Consider the following 27,939-nt stretch of genomic DNA (forward strand, 5'->3'; position numbering starts at 1 on the left):
TTCCCTACCAGATAAGGTCTCCCTGGGGCAGACAGTACTCTTTTATTTTTAAATGCCAGTCCTGGGGCTTGAACTCAGGGCTTTGGTGCTTTCCCCGAGCTTTTTTTTTTTTTTTTTTGCTCAAGGGTAGTGCTCTACCACTTGAACCACAGCTGTACTTCCAGCTGTTTAGGAGATGAGTCTTAAGTACTTTCTTGCCTAAGTTGGCTTCAAACCACAATCTTCAAATCTCAGCCTCCTGAATAACTAGGATTACAGGTGTAAGACACCAGTAACCGGCGACAGTCCTTCCTAATTTTTTGTTTAAAATGTTTACTTTTATTGTTATTATAAAGGTGATATACAGTTACATAAGTCAGGAAAGGAGTACATTTCTTTTTGGACAGTATCACCCCTTCCTTCAACAGTACTTATTTTTATCCAACCCAATCTTGAGCCACACACAGAAAGTTGTTGTATGGCGAGGTGAAGCCTTTGCTCCAAAACAGAGGGTCCTGATGATGTGGCCATACACACAGCCCAGCTGCCACAAGCGGCCTCACCGCAGTCCTCTGTCTGTTCTTAGCATTCTATAGAAACTGCCTACTTAGGGAGGTCGTGGGACCCTGGTGCCAGGAAGGAACCCATCCACTGGTCTGCTCTAATATATGAATATATATGAATACTGATGCAGCTACAATTCTACAAAGATGCTCGGCCCTACCCACCCCACCCCACGCCTGGCCCCCATCTGGCAAGCTCTGCTTGGTCTCGCCTAGAAGGATGCACTAGGCCCCCAGTGGGCTACATAAAACATACGCTGCGTGAAGGGGGCTGCTTCCTGCTAGGATTGGGAATGAGGCCTGTCCAGGCTGCTGCTTTCATCTGCCAAGCCCAGTTCCCTGCAGTTCCCTGCAGTTCCCGCAGGGCAGAGCCAGCTGTGTGGGCAGTGTCTAGCAGACCACTGCGCTCATCAGCATCAAGGTTTTAAGGGGAAAATTTAGCTCTACAAGAGCAACAGGATCAAAGCGCAGAGGACGAATACACTGCAGACTTTGCTGATTGTCTCTGAGGCTAGGAGTCTGCTTTGGGTGCTATCATTGACAAATCTTGCTGCCTTTTTGTTTGTGTCAGTACTGGGGCTTGAATTCAGGGCCTGGGCACTGTCCTTTAGCGTTTTCCACCGAAAGCTGATACTCTACCATTTGAGCTACACCTCCATTTCTAGCTTGTTGATAGTTAATTGGAGATGACAGTATCACACACTTTCCTGCCTGGGCTGGCTTTGAATACTGATCCTCAGATCTCAGCCTCCTGATTGGCTAGGATTACAGGCGTGAGCCACTGGCACCCAGCCTCTGGTGCCCTTGTCAGTGGTGTAACTGGATCCCACTGACTTGTCCCTTAATATTCTGAGCCTATATGGGTCCAAGTGGGCCAGTTGGGAGGGAAAGAACCTTCTAGTGCTCCACAATCTGCTTTGACACTGGCTCCTACTTTCTGGTACAAAGCTAATGTCCATGAGACACAAGGTCTCATCTGCCTGGTGAACTGGACTGGCACTGGTGCCTTACCATGGCAAAGCCCACGTCTGCCTTCTTGAGGGCTGGCCCATCATTGGTGCCATCCCCGGTCACAGCCACCACCTGCCGCTGCTCACCGGTGGTGCTGTCGATGATCCCTGGAACACAAAATGAGGCAGGGCAGGGCTGGTGCCATCTGTCATCACCACTCTGGGGGACTGGCCAAGGGAATTGTGGGAGTGGGCATCCTTTACATTCCAGGTCCCGTTCTGATCAAGTCCCTCCTCCCACCTCAGTCCTTCACCCACAAAGGCAGTGTGGTGTGATTTGGTGGAGTGGTTGGTTAAATGCCTTTCTAACTTGCGCTTCAGTTTCCCCATCGGTTCCAGTGAGTGGACAGCCTCTATTTGCCCTTCTTTCTGAAGAATTTTCTTTCTTTTTTCTTTTTCTTTTTGGTCCATCATGTGGCTTGAACTCATGCCTGGCTGCTGTCCCTGAGCATTTTTGCTCAAGGCTGCTGGTCTACCAGTTTGAGCCACAGAGCCCCTTCCAGTTTTCAGGTGGTTAATTGGAGATAAGCATCTACTTTCCTGTGTGGGCTGGTTTTGAACCACAATCTGCAGACCTCAGCCTCCTGAGTAGCTAGGATCACAGGCATGAGCCACCAGTGCCTGGCTTCTTAGGAATCTTCTATCAACCACTCTCAAGAAGCATAGCTCTAGAGCCAATGACCCTGGCTTCTTAGGCAGGCCCTGGAGATTAATTTGGGAGCCTGGCCTAGGGTGTCCAAGAGGAGATAACACAGCATGCCAGCCCCCCCCCCCCGCAAGGGAAGACAGAACATGGGCTCAGTTACCTTTGACCAGAGTGTGCTTGTCAGTGGGAGAGGACCGGGCGAGCACCCTCAGCTTGGGCCACACTTTGTCCAGCCGCTCCTGTTCTATCTGGGGGAAGCACATAGATGCTGCAGAGCCAAACTAGGTGAACAGGCAGGGGTGGGGTGGGAAGGGTGGGCGGAGTAGGGGAGTAGCCAGCACCAGGCATGAGGTGGCAGAGCTACCTCGCCTTTCTCGTTGCGGATTCTCCGGTTGAACTCTTTCCCCTCCAAGCACAGGAAGTCCTCTCCTGGCTGGATGATGCCACACTTGGCCGCAATGGCTCGGGCTGTGTTGATGTTGTCCCCAGTTACCATGCGGACTGTGATGCCAGCACGCTGACACTTGCGAATTGCTTCAGGGACCTGGAAGGGACGAGAGAAGAGGGCGAGGTAAGCAATGAAAGACATAGTTAGCCCCTGGACCGTCCCTTTACCAACATTTATAGCTGCTATACCCCAATGTCCAGCAAAGTTGAACCTGTGTGCCCAATGATGGGTATGGGGCTCTGTGGAGAGGGGAGGTGCGGAGCACAGCCTGCAGGGGCAGGTGCTCCCCTTGGTCCCTCAGGCTCCCCCCTACTGCCTCCTTGTGAGTTTCAGGAGACAGATGATTCACATCCAGGTCCAGGCAGCAAGGGTAAGGTCCAGGGAAGCCATTGGAAGCTTTTGTGCTTGGATAGGTCCTGTTAGTGTTCACAGGAATTACCCAACTCCATCAAGCTCATTTTCTAGCTGAAAGGTGGAAGCCCAGAGCTGCTGAGCAGGACTCACACAGGTTACCAGGGAGGCTGGCTGTCAGGGTGGCTCACTGGTTCTGAAGAACAATAAGGAAGGGGCCTCCCAACCCTGGCCACTCTGCTGGCTCCCTGGTCACAAGCAGGTCCACCACAGCCCTGACTTAGGTTAGCCATCCTGGCTTGTGGCCAAGCTCTGGGTACCTCTACCTTTTGTCTGGTTTTACAATATAAAATCAAAGACATTTGCCTCTGGAATTAATCTTCTTTTCCCCCTCTTGGAGCTCTAACTTTTACATGATCTACTTGCTATGGGAAATGGAACATTATTGGTTATGCATGCATTTCATTTCCAAATGTGGTATTAGAGCCTGGATCAAGGGAACAAGAACAAGAAGCCCCAGTGCTGAGTGCAAATCAGGCCAAGCAGGTAGAGAATGGGAACCCAGGAGACCAGCTATGAGATTGGAACAAATATTGCCAACTGGCAGGAATAGACAAGGCCTGGAGGAGTACAGCACAGGAGGAACTAGGCATCCTGCATGTTCCCATGATGTGCCTTTCTGCTTCCAGCCACAGGATCACTTTGTGTTCTCTGAGGATCTTGGGGTACTGGATAAGGTCATGAGCTACAGGAAGGTAGAAGTAGCTTGGCAGCTCCTTTCCCTGAAGCGCCCGGAAAAATGCTTCCTTTGCTGCCACCTAGTGGCCACAATGAACCTGAGACCCAGAAACAGGGTCTCTAGGTTCTTAGCTTCCCAGTCAGGCGGCAGAATGAAAAGAGGAAGGGTGAACAAATGCACTCATGGTATTCAGTAGACACTCTGTAAAAAAAATGACTAAGCAACCTGTGGGCAGGGAAAGGAGGGGAAAGCTGGAGGGAAGACAAGGAAGGGGTGACATTGTCCAAAAAGAATTGTCCTCATTGCCTGACTTAGGGAATTGTAACCCCTCTGTACAAAACCTTCATCATAGCAATACAATTTTATTAGTAAAATATGCCAAAAATAGAAGCCTCTTTCCTCCTCCTCCAAGGACTACTTGCTCCCTGTGGGACAAATCATCCCTTGTCATCGGCTCAGCCCCATTCTCTGCTTTCTCCTGAAGGCTCCACGCTGTGTCTGGAGAAGCTGCCAGCATTAATATCACCTAACCTCCAGCTTCTGGTCAACACAGCCCCTTCCTCGGCTCTCCTCTGCCTACAGCCACCCAAACCTCCAAGCACCCAGCAAGTTAACTGAGGCCCATGTGCCCGCCTACTTGCTTTCAGCTTAAAAGCATTTGCTGGGCATTTTGTTCTCCCTCCTTGGCAACTACCCAGCTGGCTGGTCTCTCTGACCTCTCCACCTGGCTTTACCGCTGTGATCTGCCACCTGAACTCTCCCTCAAGTATCTCAAGCTGAAAAGAGCTGTCCTTGTTCCCGCATCCTTCTGCCATCACTTAGGCTGGCTGTCCTTTGCTTGCCCTGAGATGCCCCGCCGTGGTACGCACTAAAGCTGGGTCTTTGCTATATCTTTCTCAAGATTTACCAGTGTCTGGTTTTTTGAGACAAAACTTATAAAAAAGGAATATTAGCTGAGCGCCGGTGGCTCACGCCTGTAATCCTAGCAACTCAGGAAGTCATAAAAAAGGAATATTAGCCAGGTGCTGGTGGCTCATGCCTGTAATCCTAGCTACTCAGAGACTGAGATCTGAGGATCGCAGTTGAAAGCCAGCCCAAGCAGGAATGTGAATGAGACTCATCTCTAATGAACCCCCAGAAAACTGGAAGGGGTGCTGTGGCTCAAGTGGTAGAGCGCTCGCCTTGAGCTGAAGAGCTGAGGGACAGTGCCCAGGCCCAGAGTTCAAGCCCCATGACCGACAAAAAACAAAAGGAATATTGCCCAGTTAGTCCAGGGTGTCATACCACATACCACTGCCTTCCTTCCCTGCGCCAATGCTGCTTGCTGTAGTTCATCCCCCATCCATCCGTCTTCTCCCAGGCCAGCCTCAGGTAGTTTCTCTCAGAGCAGTTCCCTCCCTACCCACGGACACAGTGTTGTCTGTGGAATACAGGGCTGCTCTTCTGACAATGACCCATGGCCACAGTGTAGATGTGGCTAGCATTGTCTTCTGAACTGAATATCTTTGGTAAGTGCAAGAAATTTCTGCCATCCCCCAGTGGAAGCCCCTACAAATATGTGCTTTCAGGCTAATAGGAAATAGCCAGGTGTCCCTGCTTCTAACATGAGGTGGGCACCAATAGACAGGGTCTGGGAACAAGGGGTCCTACCACACTGCCTCTCTCAAGGCTTTCCCACCTTAAAAGAAAAAAGCCTGAAAATTACCAATACCAAGAATCTTGTCAGGTCAAAGTCGCCCATGATCTTCCAGTATGAAGGCCTTAACTTCCTTAACTCACCTTCCTTTACTCTGTTTGCTTCAGCTCTGTGGACCTTGAGCATTCCCCGCCCTGTCTGGCCTGTTTCAGCTGTACACTGCTCTGGTGCCATCAGCCATATAGAGATGTTTCTGGAATTTCCCTCCAGGTCTGAGCTCTGCACTCCTACAGCCACCTGCCGTCTTGACATCTCCCTATGGGTGTCCTGAACCTCGCTTGGATCCATCTAGACTGGTGACTGCTGACTACTCACCCTGCTCACCAAACCATATGGCTCAAGCTTCTAGACCAGCCATGCCTGACTCCTCTCTAGACATCATCACCCGCTTCCATCCATTAGCCCAGGTGGTAGAGGTCTCATTGCTTTCCCCTCTCACCTGGTAGAAGATGGAGCCTGAGCCTCCTCAGGGGCCCAGCAGGAGCAGGCGTTTGGTGAACAGCACAGAATCTCTACATAGGTCAAGGGCAAGAGAGCCCAGCAAGGAAAGGAGTCAAGTATACCGAGGAAGGTCTGCTAATAACCACCTTACCTAGCCTCCCCACAGTCCAGAGGCTGGATGGCTTGCTCTACCTGTAACTCGAGCAGGAGGAGGTAGGTGAAAGAGGTCTACTTTATGCATGTTTGTGGCCAAAACCTTACACTGTACAGGCTGGATGTGAGGAAAGGTCACTTTGCCCCGCAGTGAACAAATTTGGGCCCAGGATGCAGGTTTGAGAGCAGCTTTCAGAAACACCATGACTACCTCAGGCCGCACGGGGTCCTCGATGCCCACAACAGCTATGCAGGTGAGGTCGCCCACCACCTCGTTTTCATCATCCCAGTCAGGCTCTTGGCTTGAAGGGAAGTCTCGGTAGGCAATGCAGATGGTGCGAAGGCCATCACAAGCCATGGGCTCAATGATCTTCTTCACCATGTCATCCCGGTCACGCGGACGAAACCCTCGAAGTTCACCGTTGCTATTCAAGATGTTGGTGCACCTGGGACAGGGGAGGGACAGTAGGGCAAGGTGGGGACAGGGAGAGAACAAGAGGAAATACTGCCAGTCACACTGGATAAGGGTGAGACCTTAGCCAATGATGTGTCCTTTGTAAAGACAGCAGAAGACACAGAGACAGACAGGGGAGAAGGCCATGACAGAGGCAGAGATTGGAGTGATGCAGCTACAAGCCAAGGTTTGCTGGCCACCAGCAGAATCTGGGAGAGGCAAGCAAGGATCCTTTTCTGCAGCTTTCAGATCGAGCACAGCCCTGCCCATACCTTCACTCTGGATTTCTATTAAAACTGTGAAATGACAAATTTCTTTTTAAAAAGAAATCAGTCCTGGGACTTGAACTCAGGGGCTGGGCCCTGTCCTTGCACTTCTTTTGCTCAAGGCTAGCCACTCTACCACTTGAGCCACAGCACCACTTCTGACTTTTCTGTGTATGTGGTACTGAGGAATGGAACCCAGGGCTTCATGCATGCTAAACAAGCACTCTACCACTAAGCCACCTTCCCAGCCCAGGATGACAAATGTCTGTGGGTTTTTTTGTTTTGTTTTGTTCTATTTATGTCAGTCATGGGGCTTGAACTCAGGGCCTGGGTGCTGTCCCTGAGCTCTTTATGCTCAATGCTAGTGCTCTACCGCCATGAGCCACAGCGCCACTTCTAATGTTGGAGTAGTTATTTGGAGATCAGAATCGCTGGGACTTTTCTGCCCAGGCTAGCTTTGAACCACAGTTCCCAGATCTCAGCCTCCTGAGTGGCTAGGATTAGAGGCGTGACCCCTCATTCTCCGGCTGAATTTCTGCTGTTTAAGTGAGTAGGTTTGAGATCGTTTGTAACAGCAGGCTCTGGACGCTGGTGCCACTGTCTCAGCTGAGGAACCCAGGTGGGAGCATGGGACTCAAAATAGCTCTTCCGTGGACTCTCTAGAGCAATGGTGGGGAACACAGGCAAAATCTGGATGCTGTGGGGTGGGGATAAGACAAGCAGCAGCAATCATCAGGGTCCAAGCCTGATGAACCTAGGGGGTTCCTAGAAGGAACAAGACTTGGAGAGAACTCAGCCAGAGAGACAGGTGTGTGAAAGAAGCGCCTCCTGTAGCAGGCAGTGCAGGTGAATTGGCTAGGCTTATGCAGAAGGAAACTAACAAAAGCTGGCATGGACTAGTATCTTCCTACAGACAGGGATTCACTCATGGAATTCTCACAGTACTTCCAGGAGATCAGTAGTGCTGCTATCTTCATGTTGAAAGGAGAAGCTAAGGTGGTTGTCAGGAGGAGCAACTTCTGTTCAAACAGCCAGCAGAGCAGAGCTGGGGTTCAGTCCCACTTACAAACTCTAGACTCTTAGCTACAGTGCCCCTGTGGCCCTGAGTACCCACTAAAGGAGCACAGAAAGATGGCGGCACTCCAGCTTCTATGCCGAATGCAGTAGGGAAATGACCTTTGCTGTGGGTTACAGAGGCTGGGCCTGGCATACTTGGTGATCAAGTCTGCTGAGAGCAGGGAGTAGGCTGAGCCTGGGGCACAGGGAACCCTGGGAACCAGTTCCCAAGGACCACAAGAAAGGGATGGGAGGAGCTAGGTGAGAGAGCAGGGAACAAAACAGAGGCCCAGGGGAAGTATGCAGGCAGGGAAGCGGTAGGGGGAGCAGGCATGCTCAGAAACAAGGCCACATGCTTCCTCCTCCAACTTTTCAACTAACTATTGAGATTCAATTCTCCTACAATTTACCCATGTAAAGTGTATCATTCAACCTTTTTAGCATATTCTCAGATACTCATGACCATCACTATAGTCAACTTTAGAACATTTTAATCACTTTAACAACAACAACAATAACAACAACAATGTGCTGGGGGCCAATGGCTCATGCCTGTAATCCCAGCTACTCTGAGGATCATGATTCGAAGCCAGCCTGGGCAGGAAAGTCCATGAAACTCTTATCTGCAATAAACTACTCAGAAAAACCTGGAAGTAGTGCTGTGGTTCAAATGGTAGAACGCTAGCCTTGCGCACAAAGAGGATCAGGGATAGCACCCAGTCCTGAGTTCAAACCTGAGGACTGGCAAAACCAACAAAAACCCATGCTGGGCCTTTTTGTGGCACATATCTGAGATCCCAGAACTGCAGAGGCAGAGGCAGGAGGATTGCAAGTTTCAGGACAGCCTACACTACACACAGGCACTAAGACTCAAAACAAAACAACACCCCTCCCCAAACTAAAGGAACACCCATATTAACAACAGCAGCAAACAGATGAATTGGACTTCATCATAATCTGAAAATGTTCATGCATGTAGGGACACTGTTGAAAGGGTGAGGACAACCCGTAGAATGGCAGGAAAAACAAGTCATGTATTTGATAATGATTTAATATCAAGTGTATGTAAAGAACCAGGAGCCAGTGGCTCATGCCTGTAATCTTAGCTACTCAGGAGACTGACATCTGAGGATTGCAGTTCAAAGCTAATCTGGCAGCAAAGTCTGTGAGTCTCTTATCTCTAGTCACCAAGTGGTACAGTGCTAGCTTTTGAGCAAAAAAGCTAAGGGACAGTGCCAAGGTCCTGAGTTCAAACATGGAGACAATAAGAGGCCCGTAAGAAATCTTAAAAATTTTCAAGGTCACAACCATCATCAAGGTCATCAACCATTTTTCAGAGAAGGAGAAATTCCACTTCATGTTTTAGGCTTTCCAGGGCAGGATCTTTTGAGGAGAACCCCAGAGCAAGCGTTTAATGATTCATTTCCCTTTGAGTCTCCCCCGCCCCCTGTCCCACATGTTTAGCTAGCAAGGCATCTAAAACACACTGATGCCATGATTCAAGTGAGCTCAGGTATAGCTTCAGTTGTGGCTGACCATGACTTTATCCTTATGGTACTGGCTTTTGGAGGCACATAATACACAAGGGTTACAGGGCCATGAAGGTTTGCACATGGATTTCAAAGAAAGACCCAGGGGTAGGCTGTGTGTGTCAGGGTCAGAATCTCTGCACACAGCCCCCAACAGGGAGCTGCAGGAAGCTGTGACAGTGAAGTTGAAGCTGCAGGCAGTGAGAACAACCAGTACACGCCAGGCCCATATGAGCTGCGACCAGTAAAGCTACGAAGGTGGGAGCTAGTCAAGCTCTGGGAGCCTAGATCCAAACACAGTGTGCCCCACATGCTGGAGATTTCAGATTTAATGTTTGCCTTCCTGGGTTTTGGTCTGTCTTTGGCCAGATCCTCGTTCTTTTCTTATTTCCCCTCTTTGGGGATGGGAATGTTATTGTCTCCCATGTTATTGTACCTTGGAAGTGCATAATATTCTTTTTTCTTTTTGTAAGGGCTCACAGGAGGCTTTGAACTTGGGCTTTTGAATAATACTGGAACAGTTAAGACTTTGGAGACTCTTAGACATGGACTGGAAAAATGCATCTTAATATCACGAGATGGCCATAAGGACCAAGGACACACACTATAGTTTAGGACTGGACTATTTCACAAAGGCTTGGTCCCTAGCTTCATGCTGCTATTGTACGGTGGTGGACACATGAAGAGGAGGAGGCTACTGAGAGGTGTATGTTACTGGGGGTGTGCCCTCGAGGCTTATGGGACTAGGTCTTTCTCTTTCTCATTACATCCATCTATGACATACTCTCTGGCCAATTGATATTAGACTGCAACCTCCCCAAAGTATAAGCCAAAATAAAAATTTTCTCTTAATAAAAGTTGATTTATCTCAAAATATTTTGAGACAATTTCATTATGTTGCCAAGGTTGGCCTTGAACTCCTGTGCTTAAGGCTTCCTCACACTTCTGCCTCCTGAGTAGTTGGGACTTCAGGTATGCAGCTCTGTGTCCAGCTCAGATGACATAGTAACAGAAAGCTAACACAGTATCTAGGAAAAAGAAAGTTGAAAACATGCATGCAAACACAAACTTGCACATGAATGTTCATAGCAGCATGATTCTTGTTTTTTTTTAAATTTTTTTTGGGGTCTGGTCATGGGGCCTGAACTCTGGACCTGGGCGCTGTCCATCAGCTCTTCAGTTCAAGGCTAGTACTCTACTACTTGAGCCACAGCGCCACTTCCGGCTTTTTTTTTTCTTTTTGCTTATGTGGTGCGGAGGAATCGAACCCAGGGCCTCATGCATTCAAGGCATGCGCTCTACCACTGAGCCACCTTCCCAGCCCCAGCAGCATGAGTCTTAATGGTAAATATGGAAGCAACCCAGAAGGTCTGTCAATAGACAGTCAATACCCCATACAATGAGATATTGTTTAACTATCAAAAGCAAAGGAAGTTTTGATATACAGATGAATGTGGAGGGCATTCTGTTCAGTGAAAGAAGCCAGACACAAAGTGTACAGTTTCTCTTTCTTTCTTTCTTCTTTTTTTTTTTTTTTGCCAGATTTGGGGTTTGAACTCAGGACCTGGGCACTGTCCCTGACCTTGTTTTGCTCAAGGCTAGCACTCTACCACTTGAGCCACAGCCCCACTTCTGGCTTTTTCTGTGTATGTGGTACTGAGGAATCGAACCCAGGGCCTCATGCATGCAAGGCAAGCACTCTACCACTGAGCCACCTTCCCAGCCCAACAGTTCCACTTCTATGAAATGTCCAGAACAGTCAAATCTATAGGAGCATGAAGCAGATTGTGGTTGCCAGGGCTGAAGTGGGAGCGGGGTGGGGAATGATTCTTTAATGATCCTGGGGTTTCTTTTGGAAGGCAGGTAAATGTTTAGGAGCTCCATGGCCTTGTGGATATACTGAATTGTACTGCACTGAATTGTACATTTAGAGTGGTTCAAAAGGACAATTCTGTGTCAGGTCAGTTTCCCCACAATACAATGAGGGGCTGGGAAGTTGGCTCAGTGGTAGAGCGCTTGCCTTGCATGCCTGAGGCCCTGGGTTCAATTCCTTAGCACCACATAAGCAAAAAGAAAAAAGCCGGAAGTGGTGCTGTGGCTCAAGTGGTAGGGCACTAGCCTTGAGCTGAAGAGCTGAGGGACAGTGCCCAGGCCCAGAGTTCAGGCCCCACGACCGGACCAAAAAACAAACAAAAAAACAGTACAATGAAAGATTTTGGTAATACCCTTCAGCCATTCCCCAGACACCCAGCCCCTGACTCCTGGGGTGACCCACTCACTTTTTGAGCAGGATCTCCGAGGCTCCCTTGCTGAAGAGGCGGAAGCCGCCATCAGGCATGCAGATGACCGTGCTCATGGATTTGCGGACCGAGTTGAAGGTATACACTTTGTAAAGCTTATCTTCGGGAATCTGCTCCCTCACAGGCTGGAAGTCCCGCTTCAGGTCTAGGACGAAGCCCAGCAGAGCGCACTCCGTCTTATTACCCACTTGGCGTGGGAGAGCGCCTTCCTTCTCTGGAGGCTGCGGGACGAGGAGAGCCAGCATGGCGCTGGGGTGGAGAGCCCCCTCTGGGCCATTCCCAGGCCAAGGCTCCTGCCCAGCTGTGGCCACCACGTTGTTAAAGTGTGGTGGGGCAGAGGAAAGTCCCCATGTGGGCTTGCTAGACCATGCCCTAGCTGCCAAGGGACCCTCTGCAAGCAGGGTCCCATCTTTCATGAGTCTTAGAAGGAACTGCTAGAACCTGCCAGGCCCCACCCAGCAGCCAGAGCACCTTGTCATGCGAACGACTGTGAGGAAGGTTACCAGCACCCCGGACACTTAGCTCAAAAGTTCTTGGTTTCGGTTTTCTGGTGGTGCTGGCGATCAAACCCAGAGCCTCATGCATGCTAGGCAAGCACTCTACCACTACACTTCGCTATGCTCTTAAGCCCCTGGAAAGTTCTTAAGAACACCTAGGGAGCCCCTCAGCACAGCTCAAGCCACGCCCCCACCCAGGCCCCGCCCCACATCCCACTGTGGCTCTGCCGCCTGCCCTCCTGGCCCAGCTCACTAGTATTTTGGTGGTGTAGGCACTGTTGATGGAGATGGCATGGACCAGGAGGTCAAGGATCTTGGGGGTCAGGGCGCTGGGAGATGGAATCTCTTTGTAATGGGTGTCTCCTAGGTAGGACTGGACCACGGTCATCCGGTTGGTGGTGAGGGTGCCCGTCTTATCTGAACAAATGGCTGTGGCATTGCCCATGGTCTCACAGGCATCCAGATGGCGTACCAGGTTGTTGTCCTTCATCATTTTCTGTAAAATAAGGTGAGGGGCACTTGGGTTGTTTGCTCATTACAGCAAGAGGAACAAGGCCTGGTCAGCTCAAACATGGTGCCTTTGTCAGCTCTGGGCTACGTGGTGGCCTTGAATCAAAAGAGATCTTGAAGATGTATGTACTCATCAAATGGGGAGCACTCAGGTTGTAGGAAACCCCTCTCCTCGGATGTTGCCTAATGCCTCCCTGCCATAGCCCCCTTTTCTTCCACCCCCTTCACGCCAACCTTCCTCTCTCATGTTCTAATCACCGCCTCACAGTGTTCCAGGAGGCCATGCCCCCTCCCCCCCATTCTGTGTTCAACACCAGGTCTCTGCTTCCCAGACCCTCCAGCCTCCTCCTACCTGGGTCCCAACTGCCAATCCTCAAGTGTACCTCACCATGCACTTGCTTTCCAACTTATCTCTCTGTGCCCAGGCAGCTGAGTGGGCATAGGGTTCACACTGATGGGCCCACTCAGCCCACTCAGCAAAGCTATCCCTCAGTCCCTCCCAGGGGCTCCTCTGAGAGACAGGGACCCCTTCCCTGTCCTCACCGCTGCAAAGTGCTTGCTGACATCTTGCTGCTGTTTCTGTCATCGATTGCAAGTATGATCAAGATGCATTGTACTCATAATCTGACTTGTTGAATTGAAACCCCTTTGTACAACTTCTCACATTTTTAGACAAGGTATTATGAACGATTACCTTGACAGAGTAAGCCAAAGAGATGGTGACAGCCAGAGGCAGGCCCTCAGGGACAGCCACCACCAGCACAGTGACGCCGATGATGAAGAACTTCACAAAATACTGTACATAGACTGGCGTGCACTCGGCCAACCACACTCGGCCCTCCACCACAAAGGTCTCGATCACAAAGTAGAGAACCAGGATGATGACAGTGATAGCAGACATCACCAGCCCTGCTCAGTCATGATGGAGTTCACAAAGACGGTGGTGGAAGGAGGTCATCACAGGTGGAAGAGGAGAAAGGAAAAGAGAAAGAGAGGTAAGGGGGGGAGGGGCTGGGAAGGTGGCTTAGTGGTACAGTGCTTGCCTAGCATGCATGAAGCCCTGGGTTCAATTCCTCAGTACCACATACACAGATAAAGCCGGAAGTGGCGCTGTGGCTCAAGTGGTAGAGTGCTAGCCTTGAGCAAAAGAAGCTCAGTGACAGTGCCTAGGCCCTGAGTTCAAGCCTCAGGACTGGCAAAAAAAGAGGGAGGTAAGGGGCACTACAGCTGTGGCTAGCTTGTGCCTGATCAGGGCCATTTAGCTACCCTCCCCCTCTCCCTCCTTCCCTGTTTTTCTCTTTTGTTAGTACTGGGGTTTGAACTCAGGGACTTTCATTTGCTAAGCATGTGCTCCTGCCATGTAAGCCACATCCCTGACCCATTTTGCTTTAGTTAGTCTTCAAATAGGACTCATAAGGTCCTAGCCCAGCGTGGACCAAGACTGGTGGTGGGTATTGCCATCCCAGCCTTTTGTTCGTTGAGATGGGGGAGTCTTTCACGCTTTGTCCAGGATGGCCTTGAACAATGATGTTCCCAACCCACACACAATCCTCTGTTCTGTCTCGTGCGTGGCTAGGATTACAGGTATGAGTCACTGTGCTTGGGTCTAGCCAGAATGTTTTCAAAGGGCAGATTGATTTGATTCATGTTCTGGGATAAACAGTTTGGGGGATGGCTTGGTGGATAAGGGTGGGGGCAGTGCCTAGGATGGTCATTACTTGAGTTTCTCAGGACAGTGTGAAAGCATCAAGGCTTACAGATTGAGGAGCATGCCTGGGTAAAATCACCCTTAGCCTGCCCTCAGATGTCAGGAGTCTGCCCAGCAGTCCCTTAAATGGTGCTGGCTGCCTTCTGACCATGTCCTAGACATGGAGTGGTGGGGAACGGAGGTGGAGAGGTGAGTGTGTGACCTGGGCTTTAGGAGGGAGTTTGGAATAATCCATGTTCATTTAGGGAGGCTGGGCCAGGGCCTTACCTCCCAGCCTGGTTCCCTAGCCCACACCACTTGTCATATTCCATTTTCCTGGCTCCATCTCCAGAGGCCTAGCGGTCTGAGGCCCAGTCGGTGGCATTAGCCTGCTGCCTCAAGCTGTCCCTACCTGCTTTCCCAATTTGCACCGCCAGTTTCGTGAGCTTCCCTTGCAGGACCGATTTCTCCTTCTTGGGCACGTTGGCTTTCTTCTTCTCCCGCTCCTCCATCTCACCGCCCTCTGCACTCTTCAGAGGCTGCATTTCCATGGCAACTGCCCCATCCTGCTTCTTAGCTGCACACAAAGGAACCCCAGAGCCAAAGTGAGGGCCCAGCCAGGGTGAAGGGGCTACAAGGGGCTATCACAGGGAAAGACACACCATACCACAGGAGAGGAAAGGGGATTTATTTCCAAGCTTAACATGACAAAGGAAGTCTGTCAGTGTCCCTTCTCTTGTCTCCTAAACCCAGGCCCTCTCGAGATAGGAAAGCTCCAACATGGTCGTAGGTGGGACAGAAATGGCTCTCTTACAGCAAAGGAGGACAGACAGAAGCACAAGGAAGTTGGGCACACAGACAAGGTGGCCAGTCCTAGAACACTCTAAATCTCAATACCTGAGAGCAAAGTCCTGTGGTCCAAGGAATGTTCTGGAACCAAATCTGACCCATCTACCCACTGGTGTCTAAGCTACGTCCCTGTTCCCCTCAAGGAGGTATAAGAACACCCTCCCCCTGGCCCAGCCACCCCTGCTCCCTGCTCAAGTCATTCCTCCCTTTGGCTCCCGCGACTGTTTTGGGCAGCTTTTTCTGTCACTTCCCTGTCTCCGCTGGAGCAGAAGGCTCCCCTCACTCTTCCCCTGGGGGCTGTCTTGCTCCTCATCTTGGCTGCTCTGCCACAGTGGTGGCATGTCCCCTGCCAGCTCTGGATTCCTCCTCATGCTGCTCTCCCAGCTCTCACTTCACACTCTTTGAGCTCAGAGGGGTTCTGCACTGCCCAAAGTAATCATGACCACTTTTCCTGCTTCTTCCACTCATCTTGGGGAGAGGCTACCTCACCTAGCAATGGAGGTCCCCTAGCTTGCCTTCCTTCCCCATCACCCTTGCCCTCCAGACAGTGGAGGCTCTTGGCACGATGGCCATCACTTCTACATCTTTTCTTTCACATGGTAATCCGAGACTGGCAGCTCCTTCCTCCTGGCAGCCTGAGGGATATGTGAGGCCCTACCCAGGTGGGTCACTGTAGCTTTGAGTCCCAACCTACTGTGGGATGACTGTGCTCCCAAGCTCCGATTGACTTGTCAGACTGTCAGTCTTGCAGTGTTCAGGCCAGCACACACCATGTTACATTTGTGCACCATCCTTCTACCCTGTGACCTTTCTGAGAGCCAAGATATGCTCCGCTCACCTTTACATTTCCAGCACCTAGAACTTACAGGCCACTGCCTGCCATCCAGCCACTCACAAGCAGTACATGCCTTGCAGGAGTGCCAGGATATGCCAGCAGAGCCTCTGCCTCTTGCATGGTTGCTCTATCACTTTGGCCCAGGGGCTCAGACAGATGAAAGATGAGCTGGGAAACCCACTGGACTGACTGGAACCCAGGACTTTGAGCAAGTCAACTTCTCTGTGCCTTAGGTTTTTGTTATGTGGCCAAAGTAGGACCAGGTTGTCCACTCACAGGTGGTCTTTATGCATGGACAAGCTCAAGCTATGCCAATGGCCTTGGCATCCACTCACTATCCTCCAGATGGCTGCCCTGGGCTTCCAGCAGTGTCTGTGGGTGGAGGCCCCCTCTACCCTCTGGCCAAGATGAAGCCATGGAGTACACTTACCTGTCCAAAGGTGCTGCTTCTGCCACTTCAGCAAAAGGTCCCCCCCCCTGCCAGCACCCACTCTCCCCAGCACTACCCCTTCCCACCCAGGTTCCTTGGCTGCCCTGAGCAGCACAGCACACTCATTACCTCTGGTCTGGCTACTGTCCATCGCCCCATCCTGCTGCTTGCCTACAATGGAAGAGGAACGACAGACACAGAGACTTGAGAACATCCATGTGGCCATCACACACACACACACATGCACAAGACAGAGAGCCGAGCTGGAGCACAGACAGCGCAGCCCAGGAGCGCATGGGATGAAGAGAGGGAAAGGAGAGGCCTAATGGCTCATGGCCCTGACATCACCCATGGAAGGGCACTGTTTATACCCTTTATTTTCCAGATTCACGTTGTCACCACCTCCCAATATGTGGTCACCCCACATTCTCTGTGCTTCCTGAGCAAAACCCTGAGCCAGTGTTTCCCATTAGTTTGACCCCTAAAGCCCTAAATGAGCTCTGGATCAGGGAGGACAGAAGTAGGCTTATGGAAGAGACCCTTGAATAGAGCCTTCTCCCTGTCATCATGGCTGCTCTCCAAGACCCAATAAAAGGGGTTTACTTAGATGGTTCCCAAGCCTTGGTGGCATCCATCCAGCCATCTTACCCTAGACAGCAGTCTCTCCAGCAGTCACTGCCAGCATTCAGTGCTGAGGGTGCTTTCAAGGGACAGTTACCACACACTAGGACTCCAAGTTCTTGTGACCTGCTGGGCACCCCCAGGTTATTGCTCAACCACAACAAGCTTTGATTGTATGCCCAGAGCCATTTTGTGGAAAGGCTAGTCTGAACGTGGGGTGTCCAGCAGCACTGGGGGAAAGTGGATAGGCTAGACCCCAGGGAGACATGTGTGGGGACCTCAACTGGTGGGTACAGCCTACCACACACCAGCCACTTCTTCAGAGGGCTGCACATGTGGGATGGAAGTTAGTGGAGCTAGGCCGGGCACCACATTTGCACTGGGCCATATCTAAAGATAAGCTGCACAGGGCAGGGAGGGTTTCTGAGATGAGCTTCCAGGCACCATCCAATAGCTCAGAGCCCTGGGGATCCAGGGATATACACAGGGTATGCCAGAGCACCAAAAAGCTCCCAGGGAATGTGGTCAGGGTCTAGAGTTGACAACAAGAAGACAAAGATCTCATTCATGTCTGGAGCAAGATATAGATTTGAAACTTCTCTGCCCAGTGCCTCTTGGGGTTGCAGATGGTTCCGAGGTAAAGGAGACTTCTAAGGCAGAAAAGGAGATATCGTTCTGCATAGGACAACAGTGCAATAACAATATATGGCTGAAGACCTGGGGCTGTGGAAACCAAGTTTCAGATAGGGTCAGGAGAGGCTTCCAAGAAGGGAGGGAGGGAAGGAAGTTTAGGGTAAGTGTTTCAAGAAAATGTCTTGAGAAATCATGTTGCATAGCAGTCATAGTTAAAAGGCAAGAAGCTAGTTGCTGGTGGCTCACACCTGTAATCCCAGCTACTTGGGAGGCTGCGAATAAGAGGATCACAGTTTGAGCCCAGCCTGGGAAGAAAAATCCTTGACCCTTCATCCCAATAGAAAGAAGCTGGGTGTGGTGACTCATGCCTGTTATCTCAGCTACAATGAAAAGCCTAAAAAGATCCAGACAGGTGACCCAGCAAGATGAAGCATGATTGTATCTCCAAAATAACAAGCACAAAAGGGGTGGAGGCATGGTAGAGCACTTTGCCTCCCAAATGCAAGGAGCTGGATTCAAACTGCAGTACTGAAAAAAAAACACCCATAAAACTAGAAGATACAGGCAGCAAGTGGACAGGGAATGCCTTCAGAATGTGCCCAACAGACTAGACTGACTCACAGGAGGCAGGAGACCTGGGCCATGGCACCCACTAATTTTTTGTCTTGGACCCCTTCAGGGAGCTGACTTACTCTGACCTGTTAAGTTGCATAGCCTGAGGGGAGTAGAGAAGAGTAAAGGGGGGCCTGGGAGGAGCTAAAAGGTTCTGGTCAAGTTGACAGAGGAGAAAGCCCAGGACCAAGCTGTGAAAGATGCTAACCCTGAACTGCCAACATTCAACAACACTGAAGGGACAGAGTAGGAGGCCAGGAGCCTGGAAAGGAACCACAGGAGACACCAGGATAGTCTGGGTTTCAGTAACCCTTGGCTAGCAGGGTGGGGGGCCTTGGAGGCCCCTACACTTATGAGCACCGTGACAACTAGTGAGGAGCACGAAGCCAATGGGCAGGGTCATCTGACCTAGGGATTTCATCCCAGTCCAGCCCAGATGAGGCCCAGATGCTACCCACCTGCCTGTGAGCCCCCATAGTGCTCGCAGAGGAGGGACATAGGCTGAGTCCTGTAGGGACAGAGGGCTTGGTGCAGCAATGGAGGGCCTGTCTATCAGGGGGCAGGGAGGTCCCCATGTAGGGAAATATGCATGGAAGCCTGGGATCACAGAAACTTGCAGGCAATAGCAGCTTGCTTAGCTCCTCTCTCCCTGTTCTCCAGAAGCAGGGGCCTTCAAGAGGTACCTGATGCTGGGGCTGCTAATGTGTCTGCTGACCTGTCCATGTGTGGCTGAGGGTGAGCTGACCAACCCCATCTGCTCTCTCAGCTCTAGCAGCCTAAGACCAACTGTCCCAGCTCACTGGCTCCAGGGCCTCACAGCTGGAAGCAGAGTTCTGCCCACCTGGGCAGTCAGTCTGTACTTGTATACATGTCCCAGTAGGTAGACACATATCAGGAAATCTCTGCTCCACATCTAGCTTGGGGATAGGGAGTAATAAGGGCAGATGTGACGCTTCATGAGTTCTGAGGCTCAGAGGGAGCACTGGCCATGCATGCTAGCTCTAAGCGTGGGCCTGAGGGCCCTAGTAGCATCCTCCAAAGCCATGGCCCCTGTCCTTTTGACCATATTCCAGGCATAGGCACCCCAAGGCTATCTAAAGGAAACTGCCCTTACAACATCTGGAGAAGAATCAGACAAATAAGCATGGCCTCCCATCCCTTGAGGGCCTAGGATTGGCCAGCAGGGCACTGCCAATAGGCAGACAAAAAAGCAAGGACAGCAACACAGAAGAAGGCCGTCTTATCAGCTCTGGAAATGGAAAGCAGTGTTACTTTACCTTTCTTATCCTTCTTCTCTTCCTCTTCTCCACCAGCTCCAAGCAATGTAAAGATGATGCCTGTCTGGGAGTTCACACCAACAGCTGTCACCACCATTCTTCCAGAACCTTCCATGACATGGGTACCTGACACAGAACACAGAGAGCCTGATACAAAGATTTGCACCACCTGATGGGAGACCAGTTCAGTGCCCCTCATGTTTGCTCCTAGATATTTCTGGAGACAGAGACACAAACATCTAGAAGCCAGGAGAGCTAAGAGGCCATAAGACGACAGGCCTAAGCTACAGCCTGTTCCCTGGTCTGAAGGGCATTTAGAGGCTCCCAGAGGTCAGGTACTTGCCAGGCGCATAGCATGAGCCATTCATGGGACCCACAGGGGCCTTTGGCTTTTCTGTCCAATTGTACACTTTATTTCCTACTGTGCTAAATATTGAGCTAACTCAGAACCTTCTGGAAAGGAAACTGCCTCTACTGGGTGTTTTTGAGGGCCTGGATTTAGGAAGAGAACATGTACCAGCACAAAGCCCCCCCTGAGGCTTCCTATTTAGGCTGCTTAAAGTCCTCTTGAGCAGCCAGAGTCCATTTGCTTGCCCCGTGGCTCCTGCCATCCGGTCTTCAGTGGCCCACTGTGGCCTTACAGTTGGGAGGGGGCGCTCTGAGACTCCCTAACTGGAAGGGTGATTTGGTAATCCTCTCCATGAGGCATGTCTGGCAGGCTGGCATGGATGGACATACTGGGCCAAAAGACTAGTCACTGCGCTGGTTGGGAACCTGGGCCCTCACCGGAGAGCAGCATGGGGTCTTTGTCTGCTGACTTGCGCACGTGGTCCGACTCGCCAGTCAGGGAGCTCTCGTCGATCTTGAGGTCATTACCCTGGATGAGCACTCCATCCGCAGGCAGCAGGTCTCCTAAAGGTGGGCCATAGCCACAACTGGAAGCCATGGGTCCACGGGAACCCTTCTCCCCACCACCACCTCCCACTTCTCCTGAGGGTGGGCCTTGTTCTCTGGGAGCCCTCTTTGGGTAGGGGGTCCCCACACCCGTGTTGTTCATCTCTCGGGAACTGAGAAAACATTTCCATCCTTAGAGGGCCCGGGGGAATAGCCTGCTTCCTGAGGAGCGCTGTGGCTTCTCAAAGTCCCTTCCACCCTGCCTCACCCACTCATCTCCAGCCCCCTGCATTGAAGGAACACATGCTCCTGGGGATACACCTGTGCTGGGAGTGGGATCTCCTCTAGCCCACCTTCCTTGGCACACTAACCATACTTAACCTGGGCGATGTCCCCCACCACCAGTGCAGCCACAGGGACCTGGAGGAGCTGCCCGTTGCGGATGACTGTAAACTTCTGCTCCTGCTCGATGCGGCTCTGCAGGCCCCGAAACTGCTTCTCCTTGCTCCAATCATTGAAGGCTGTGACCAGCACCACGCAGATGACAGACAGCAGGATGGCAGCCCCCTCGATCCATCCAGCCTCAGCCTCACCCTCATCTTCTGCCCCGCCAGACACATTCCCACAGGCTGTGTCCAAGGACAGAAGGGAAAGGAAGTAAAGATGTCATGAAAGGCAGGTGCGGGGATATCCTGGGGCTCTCCTTCCTCCCTTTCCAACCCCGAGCCCTGCCCCTCACCTTCGCTCTCCTCCCCAGGTGGTGCATAGAAGGAGAGGCCCAGAGACACAATGGCAGCCACCTCCAGGATGATGAGAGTTACGTCTTGCAGGGCCTCCCATACCAGCTGCAGGAAGGTCTTTGGCTGCTTGGGAGGGATGAAGTTCTGCCCGTAGATCTGTCTGCGCTTCTCCAGGTCATTGGCGTTGTCTGCTAGGCCTGCATGGCATGCCAGAAGAGCAGCAGAAACATAGAAGGAGAGGATCGGACAGGTTGACCTAAGCCCTTGGCATCTTGAGCAGCCCTGCCAGCTGTGCTGCTTGCAGGAGCTGCTCTTGGGGCTCTGTTCTTAAGAGCCTGCCTCTCTCCATCCACCCTGTATTTTTGGATGAGGCAGTAGCTGCACAGCCGGGCGCCACAAACCTTTCTGCACACGTGTGGAGACTAAGTTTGGGATAGTGAGCATGCAGTCCTCCATAGTCATCACGAGGAGCCCCCAGAGTAGGGAATGATACTAGTCCGGGAAGGGGCTATCAAAGTCTTAGTGATACACACATGAGAAACAGCCCTGGAAGGCTTCAGAACTATGGCAGTCCAAGTTGCTAGGAGCCAAATGTAGACCCTTGTCTACTCTCTCAGTCCAGGCCTGTGTCGTCTTATTCTCCCAATCCATCTTGGAGGGAGATTTGCAGGAAAGTGATAATGCCCAGCAAAGGGGAAGTGCAGAGGGGACCCAGCAGGGCTCTATGCTGTCAAGGGTCTTCCAGAAACAAGAATACACAAGAGCAGCCAGCACCACCTCCCAGGGTGGCTGGCAGAAAATGCAAACTTCTGGATGGCTTCAGTGGGTTCATGGAGATGACACCTATCAGGAGTGGGGCTGAACATTAGCCTACTTTTCCAAGGTGCCAAAAAAGTGGCTTGGACCCTATCTGAAGTGAGGCTTTCCTTCCCAGCCAGAAAGACGTCTACTTCCCACCAATTTGACTTGGCTTTCTTGGTCTACGAGATGGCAATGCACATTTGAAACAGGGACACTTTGACAGCTGGACAGCCACCAAGCCTTGTTTTATCCCATGGCCTGCTGGTCCTAAAGACATGCAAGGTCACACGGCCTAACCCGAAAAGGGGGCAAAGCACAGAGATACCAGGATCACATGGGTGTCAGGGCCTAGAAATATAGGAATCTCTGCAAACATGGCTGCTAAGAGTGACAGAGGAGCGGCTGCTGGAGACAGGGAGTAGAGGTTGACTTTCCAGAAGTTTCTCAGGGAAGAAGAGAAAAAGCATGAGAGTGGTGTTGGGGGGGGGGTTGCAGGTTCTCAAGGGACTTACAGTGTCATGTAAAGAGAAAAAAAGATCTCAGAAACTGGGTGGACTGGGAACAAGCAAGGCCAGAATATTGGCAGCATCTCACTTCTACTCACGCCCACAGAAATGAGGCCCTGGGCAGCTCAGGGTAGCGTGCTCATCAGCTGGGAGGGATTTGCTTTGCCCACTAAGGTCCAGACGAGTACTGAGCTAGAGATCAGAAGGGACTGTTTCTATGAGTCACAGCCCTTAACTGCTGTCCAGGTCAACACAAGCATCATCTCAGATGCTGAGCTACCATGACATAGAACCAGAGAGTGGTCGAATAAGGGCCTGGTGCCCAAAGTGGCCAGGAGGTATTCAGAGAGGTAGCTGCCTCCTGTATAATGCCTTCCTCAGAGCCTGGCCCCAGCACCAGTCCCAATATTGGGGCTTGAACGTAACTCAGAGATTTTTAGCCAAATTCACTGGCTAGCTTCCTTGGGGGCTCTACAGTCTATCTGCCTCGGCCTCATAATGACAGCTATCCTTCATCTGACTCTGTCCCCTATTATTCATCAGGATGAGAAGTGAGGAGGCTGGTGCGAATGAGTTTGTCAATGGTTCATACTGATGACATTTTGTCTTCAGTCTGCCAAGCTGAAGGAAAGGTAGGGGAATACAAGCTTAAGCTTCAATGGATGCAAGGCCCAGGGGCCAAGAAGACTTCCATTCATGGCCTAGAGCCCTGGAGGGTACCTCCACGCTCCCAGATTGCTCCTGTGTGCTGCCAGGCATATCTCCTCCGGCCCATTTAGATCCAGCATGTAAGTGTTGGTCTCCGAGCCCGCACGTCCATTCAGCAACTTTCCCAGGGGCAAGCAGGTGAGATACTGCCATCCCCAGATTTATCCTTGGCCCTCAGCATTCTCACCAGAGCTGAATCAGGCCTTTTGGATGTGCCCACCTCCACCCCCCCCCAGTGCTGAGCCCCCAAAGTGCCCAGTGCCACAGTGACGCCTACTGGGCAGATGGCAGTTTACAGTTCCCAGACCAGAGTTGCTGGCCTGACTCCTGCCACCTGCTGCAGGAACTAGAGGAGCACAGAAGGGCCATCCAACCCATGGGGCACTCACACCAGACCCCAGCCCATGTGCCAACAAGCAAGTGCTGACATTGGGACTCTGTGGAGGGCCAGGATGGGGCTCATGCAAGGTGGAAGAGCAAAAGCTCCAGCTGGCACAGCCTTGTCATCCTAGCAAAGTGACAGCCACAGGGAGTCTTCCCCAACCAAAGGGCCACAGCTGTTCCTGCCCTTTCCCCCTCGGTTTCACTGCTCCTGAGCTGACAGCTCAGATTTCTGCTGGGGCCTAAGGCCTCTTTCCAAGGGCCCTCAGCTTCCCTAGTTGGATGTCTGGGAGACAGCTCCTATGGTGGCAGCTGAGGGGCAGGGACCCAGTTGAGGGACATGTTCCTCACTCTAGACCAAGTCCTGTCTCCTGCAACTACACAAGGCATGAGATAGAGTCAGTACAAGGGAGACACCAGAACCCCGACTCTCCCAGATACTCAGGTTCTCCAGTTCTCCACTGGCCTTGGTCTGCAGCCCCCAAAGACAGCCAGAAGTTCATTGTAGCTTCTAGAAAACACATGGACAATATATCACCATGCGAGTCTGCTTTCTGCCTGCCCTACTGCACATGCTCAGATTGTCCCCAAGGGCAATGGGGCCCTGGGGCCCCTTCCCCAGGAACTGTCACCTCATCCCCTCCCCCTGCCTTGTCATTGGCCTTGATTTGTCCTTGCTACTATAGTTCTCCCCCCCCCGCCCCCGCCTTTGCCCAAGATTGGCAGCTGCCTTCAGCCTGGCCCCGAGGCCTTGGCCCTCCTGCGGGCTGGGGGTCTGACAGCTGCCACCACTACTATGGCACCCGTGAGGGGGGGGGAGCTGCTATGGTCCCTCTGGTACTAGGGACTTGCCCACTCAGCAGGTCTAACATGGCCCAGGTCCAGGGCAGGGGGGCAGGGGCTAGTCGGTTGGCATGGACACAGATGGGCCGTCTGCCCAGAGCAGAGGCCAGATGCCATCAGAATTGGATTAGGACCACATCGTGTCGGCTCTCAGCTAATCTGTCCCCTCCTTCCCATGCCTGCTTGTGGAGAGCAGACAGGAGAGGACACAGGGCCCAAATGTCCCTAGTAAGCCTGCCACTCAGGCTCCAGCTCTCTGCCAAATAGGCATACCTTTCTTTGGGATGGTTCTGGAATTCTGGGCCTCTACAAGGATGAAAGGGCAGTGCAAGGATATGCTCATCGCCAGAAGACAAAGTGCCTTTCCCTCAATTTGTGTCCTCCACCTATTTGTCCTCCATCCTCTCTATGAGCCCCCTTCCTGGGCACTGTGATGTCTACCCACCCACCTTGTCTGAGAGTTTCTATGGGGCTTGAAGTGCAGCTAAGGCAGTGCCTGCACAATCAGGCCACAGTAGCTGAGGAGGAGTGGGGAACTGGTAAGTCTGCATGGAAACTGCAGGCAAAGCAGCATGCCTGACGATGAGCCAGTGCTCGCCTAAGGCTCATGGCCTGACTGAGGAGATATGGAACGAGAGTCACCAGGTCCTGGCACCAGACAGCTTGTGGCTGAGGCGCTTGAGTCAGGTCAGTCTCTAGGATGGTCTTTCAGCAGGCAGCAGACCCAACCCTGGCTGGCTTTCTCTGGTGAGTATGGTGGGGGAGTTGCGCAGAGACCCAGGTGCTCAGAAGCCACTCAGGGGCTGGGACTCCCATTGGAGCACCTGCCCTTCTCCAATGCCCACGCCCTCCGCAGGCACCAGGAGAGCTCCCAAGCTCTGTGGCAGATTCAGTCAGGTTCCCAGGGGCCTTGACATTTTAAATATTTAACAAGGCCTGACAGGCAGCTGAAGCCCATCTGCTTCCTTTGATCTGGGAGAGGCCAGGACCCTTGTGGCTAGAGGGCCCTCTACCCGAGCCTCCTCTGAATCCTCAGGGGGGTGGGCAAGGAGGAGGGAAGGAAAAGAGATCTTTTGGCACAGGGCCGAGCCATCTGCCCTGACAGAATGCTGCTTCAGGCTGGTGCATGCAGCAGGCGGGACAGTGCCACATAGGGAGACCCAAGTGGCCTGGGGAGGCACTCCTCCTCAGAGTTCCTTGCCGGGTCCCCAGGCCTGCCTCTCCCCACTTTGACTCCTCCTTGGGACTCATGCTCCACTGGCCGCAGTCAGGTGGTGCTTTGTGAGTCCCAACTCTGGTGAGGCCAGAAAAATAGGACCTGTTTGGGACCTCAAGTCTCCAAGTGGGGGGCAAGCGCTAGGCAAGGAGGCTGGAAGGAGTGGGCTGAATCCAGACCAGAGTAGAGGAAATGGACAGGAGTGTTGCAAGTAACGGATCAATTTAGAAACCCAAATGGGCAGGACCTGGTGATGGATCAGACAAGGGTGCCAGGGACCAGGAGGAGCCCCGGATGATGGCCAGGACTAGCAGCACCGGGTGGGCCAAGGTGCTGCCAGTGAGATGGGCAGCTGAAGAAATCAATCAGCGCTGGCTGGGAAGCAGACCTGGCATCAGGCTGGGATAGCCTGGCAATCCTGCCAGGCCTGGGCCAGTTGGGCCAGAGAGTGCTCCAGCTCTTGAAATCTGGGGTTGGCTGGGGCTCCTGGGTGGTCCCTGCCTCATAGCAGACCCCAACATGAGGACTGAGGCAGACTGGCTGAGGGAAGGGCACAGCTTTGCTTCCATCGGATGGCGATCCAAGATGGCAGTCAGGCCTCCATCCATATCCTCCCAGAGGATGCTCACCAAGTTTTGCCTTGAGCCTCTCAGACTGGCATCTCTCTGGGACAGCCTGTGAACACTATCACTTCCAGTTGGTACTCTGGGGCTGCTGTGGAGTAGCTTCAGGCACTTTTCCCATCAGAATCAAATGTCCCTGTACCATTCCCAGGTTAACCCTCCCCCCCCCGTCAGAGAAGGTCTCCTGTGGCCCAGTTGGGCCTCCACCCTGTACCCCTTCCTCCTCTGCTCATCTCTCTCTCTCCTTTTTTTTTTGGCCAGTTCTGGGGTTTGAACTCAGGGCCTGGGCACTGTCCCTGAGCTTCTTTTGCTCAAGGTTAGCACTCTACCACTTGAGCCACAGCACCACTTCTGGCTTTTACTGTTTATATGGTACTAATTCTTCACACATGCTAGGTAAACACTCTACCATTAAACCACATTCCCAGCCCCTCTTCTGATGTTTTTTGGTTTGTTTGTTTTTGGGTTTTTTTTTTTCTGGTTGTAGGGCCTGACTTGGCCTGGGTGCTGTCCCTGAGCTCTTCAGCTCAAGGCTAGCCCTCTACCACTTGAGCCACAGCACCATTTCTGGTTTTCTGGTGTTTAATTGGAGATAAGAATCTTACAGACTTTCCTGCCTGGGCGTTGAACCACGATACTCAGATTTCAGCCTCTTGAGTAGCTAGGATTACAGGCATGAACCACCGGTGCCCAGATCTTCTGATCTCTCTTAACTGAACATAGGAATGAGAACTGGGGACATAGGCAGCCCCCAGATACACACAACCATCTTCCTCCTCCATCAATCCTGGGATTCCAGGATTTCCATCCAGGGCCTTCCACTTGTGTGTGCATGCCTTATAGGTGTCCATGTCCACCTATCCCCCCCCCTTACTCTACACATGCAGAATAACTGATTAAGGAGATAAAGGTAAGGAGTCAGGCCATCCCCAGGACCTAGAGGAAAATAGTTGCTCCCCACCAAGAACATTTTCCACTTGAGGGAGGGGGTTGAGAGGACGCAGTCAGGATGCCATTGTTTAAGTCCTCCAAGAGTCACCTGGGTCCCCCTCTACTCAGAGCCCCTCCCGCCTCTGCGGGAGCACTGCAGAGCCCGTGGCCATGACCATGGCCTGTGGAGTAAGCAGGCCCTGTGTTACCAGGCACTGCTGCAGCCCTGCCCACAGAGGGACTTACCCTCAGTGGGCGAAGTCTTCAGTCTTCTACAGAGCCCGCTGACGTCCCCGTAGGCTTCCTGAATCTTCTGCAGTGCTTCGGCCCCTCGGAGCTCCATGAGGGCACGCAGCTCAGCCAGCGTGCACCCAAAGCCACCAGCGTGCGGGGCGTCCCGCTGCTGAGGCTTGGGGTGGAACTCAATGGAACTGTTGGCCATGTCGCCCATCTTCTCACGGGTGCAGGTTCAGCTCAGCCACAGCTATGGACAGCTGGCCCCTTAGGTCCCGTGCTGAGCAAGGTGAGGTGCTGGTAGGGAAGTGGCCAAGTATGGGTACCTGGGGAGAAGGAGGTGACAAGAGTCTGGGGGTGTGGTTGAGACAAAACTAAGGTCCAGTCTTCCAGAATATCCTCTATAAATTTTCACTCAGTGAAAACCGTGTCTCACCAAGTGCAAAATCCCCTCCTAGCCTGGCCCCACCTACCAGCCCCC

General features: G+C 52.1%; 1 protein-coding gene across 1 annotated transcript in view; it reads right to left on the reverse strand.

Annotated features, from left to right (window-relative positions):
* Atp2b3 (ATPase, Ca++ transporting, plasma membrane 3) overlaps nucleotides 1-27,675 on the reverse strand; it is a 53,802-nt gene extending 26,127 nt beyond the window's left edge. Inside the window, exons 1-15 of the mRNA XM_013035315.1 lie at nucleotides 27,471-27,675; nucleotides 21,216-21,413; nucleotides 20,848-21,105; nucleotides 20,369-20,494; nucleotides 19,583-19,708; nucleotides 16,569-16,610; nucleotides 14,738-14,902; nucleotides 13,333-13,547; nucleotides 12,382-12,624; nucleotides 11,611-11,852; nucleotides 6,238-6,472; nucleotides 2,563-2,742; nucleotides 2,359-2,446; nucleotides 1,554-1,660; nucleotides 713-767 (exon numbers count right to left, since the gene is read on the reverse strand). Coding sequence (XP_012890769.1) covers nucleotides 713-767; nucleotides 1,554-1,660; nucleotides 2,359-2,446; nucleotides 2,563-2,742; nucleotides 6,238-6,472; nucleotides 11,611-11,852; nucleotides 12,382-12,624; nucleotides 13,333-13,547; nucleotides 14,738-14,902; nucleotides 16,569-16,610; nucleotides 19,583-19,708; nucleotides 20,369-20,494; nucleotides 20,848-21,105; nucleotides 21,216-21,413; nucleotides 27,471-27,675 — 2,485 coding nt within the window. The remainder of the gene's footprint in view (nucleotides 1-712; nucleotides 768-1,553; nucleotides 1,661-2,358; nucleotides 2,447-2,562; nucleotides 2,743-6,237; nucleotides 6,473-11,610; nucleotides 11,853-12,381; nucleotides 12,625-13,332; nucleotides 13,548-14,737; nucleotides 14,903-16,568; nucleotides 16,611-19,582; nucleotides 19,709-20,368; nucleotides 20,495-20,847; nucleotides 21,106-21,215; nucleotides 21,414-27,470) is intronic.
* Between the last annotated feature and the right edge of the window lie 264 nt (nucleotides 27,676-27,939).

This window comes from Dipodomys ordii, unplaced genomic scaffold (genome assembly GCF_000151885.1).
Source record: "Dipodomys ordii isolate 6190 unplaced genomic scaffold, Dord_2.0 Scaffold209, whole genome shotgun sequence".
Lineage (NCBI taxonomy): Eukaryota > Metazoa > Chordata > Mammalia > Rodentia > Heteromyidae > Dipodomys > Dipodomys ordii.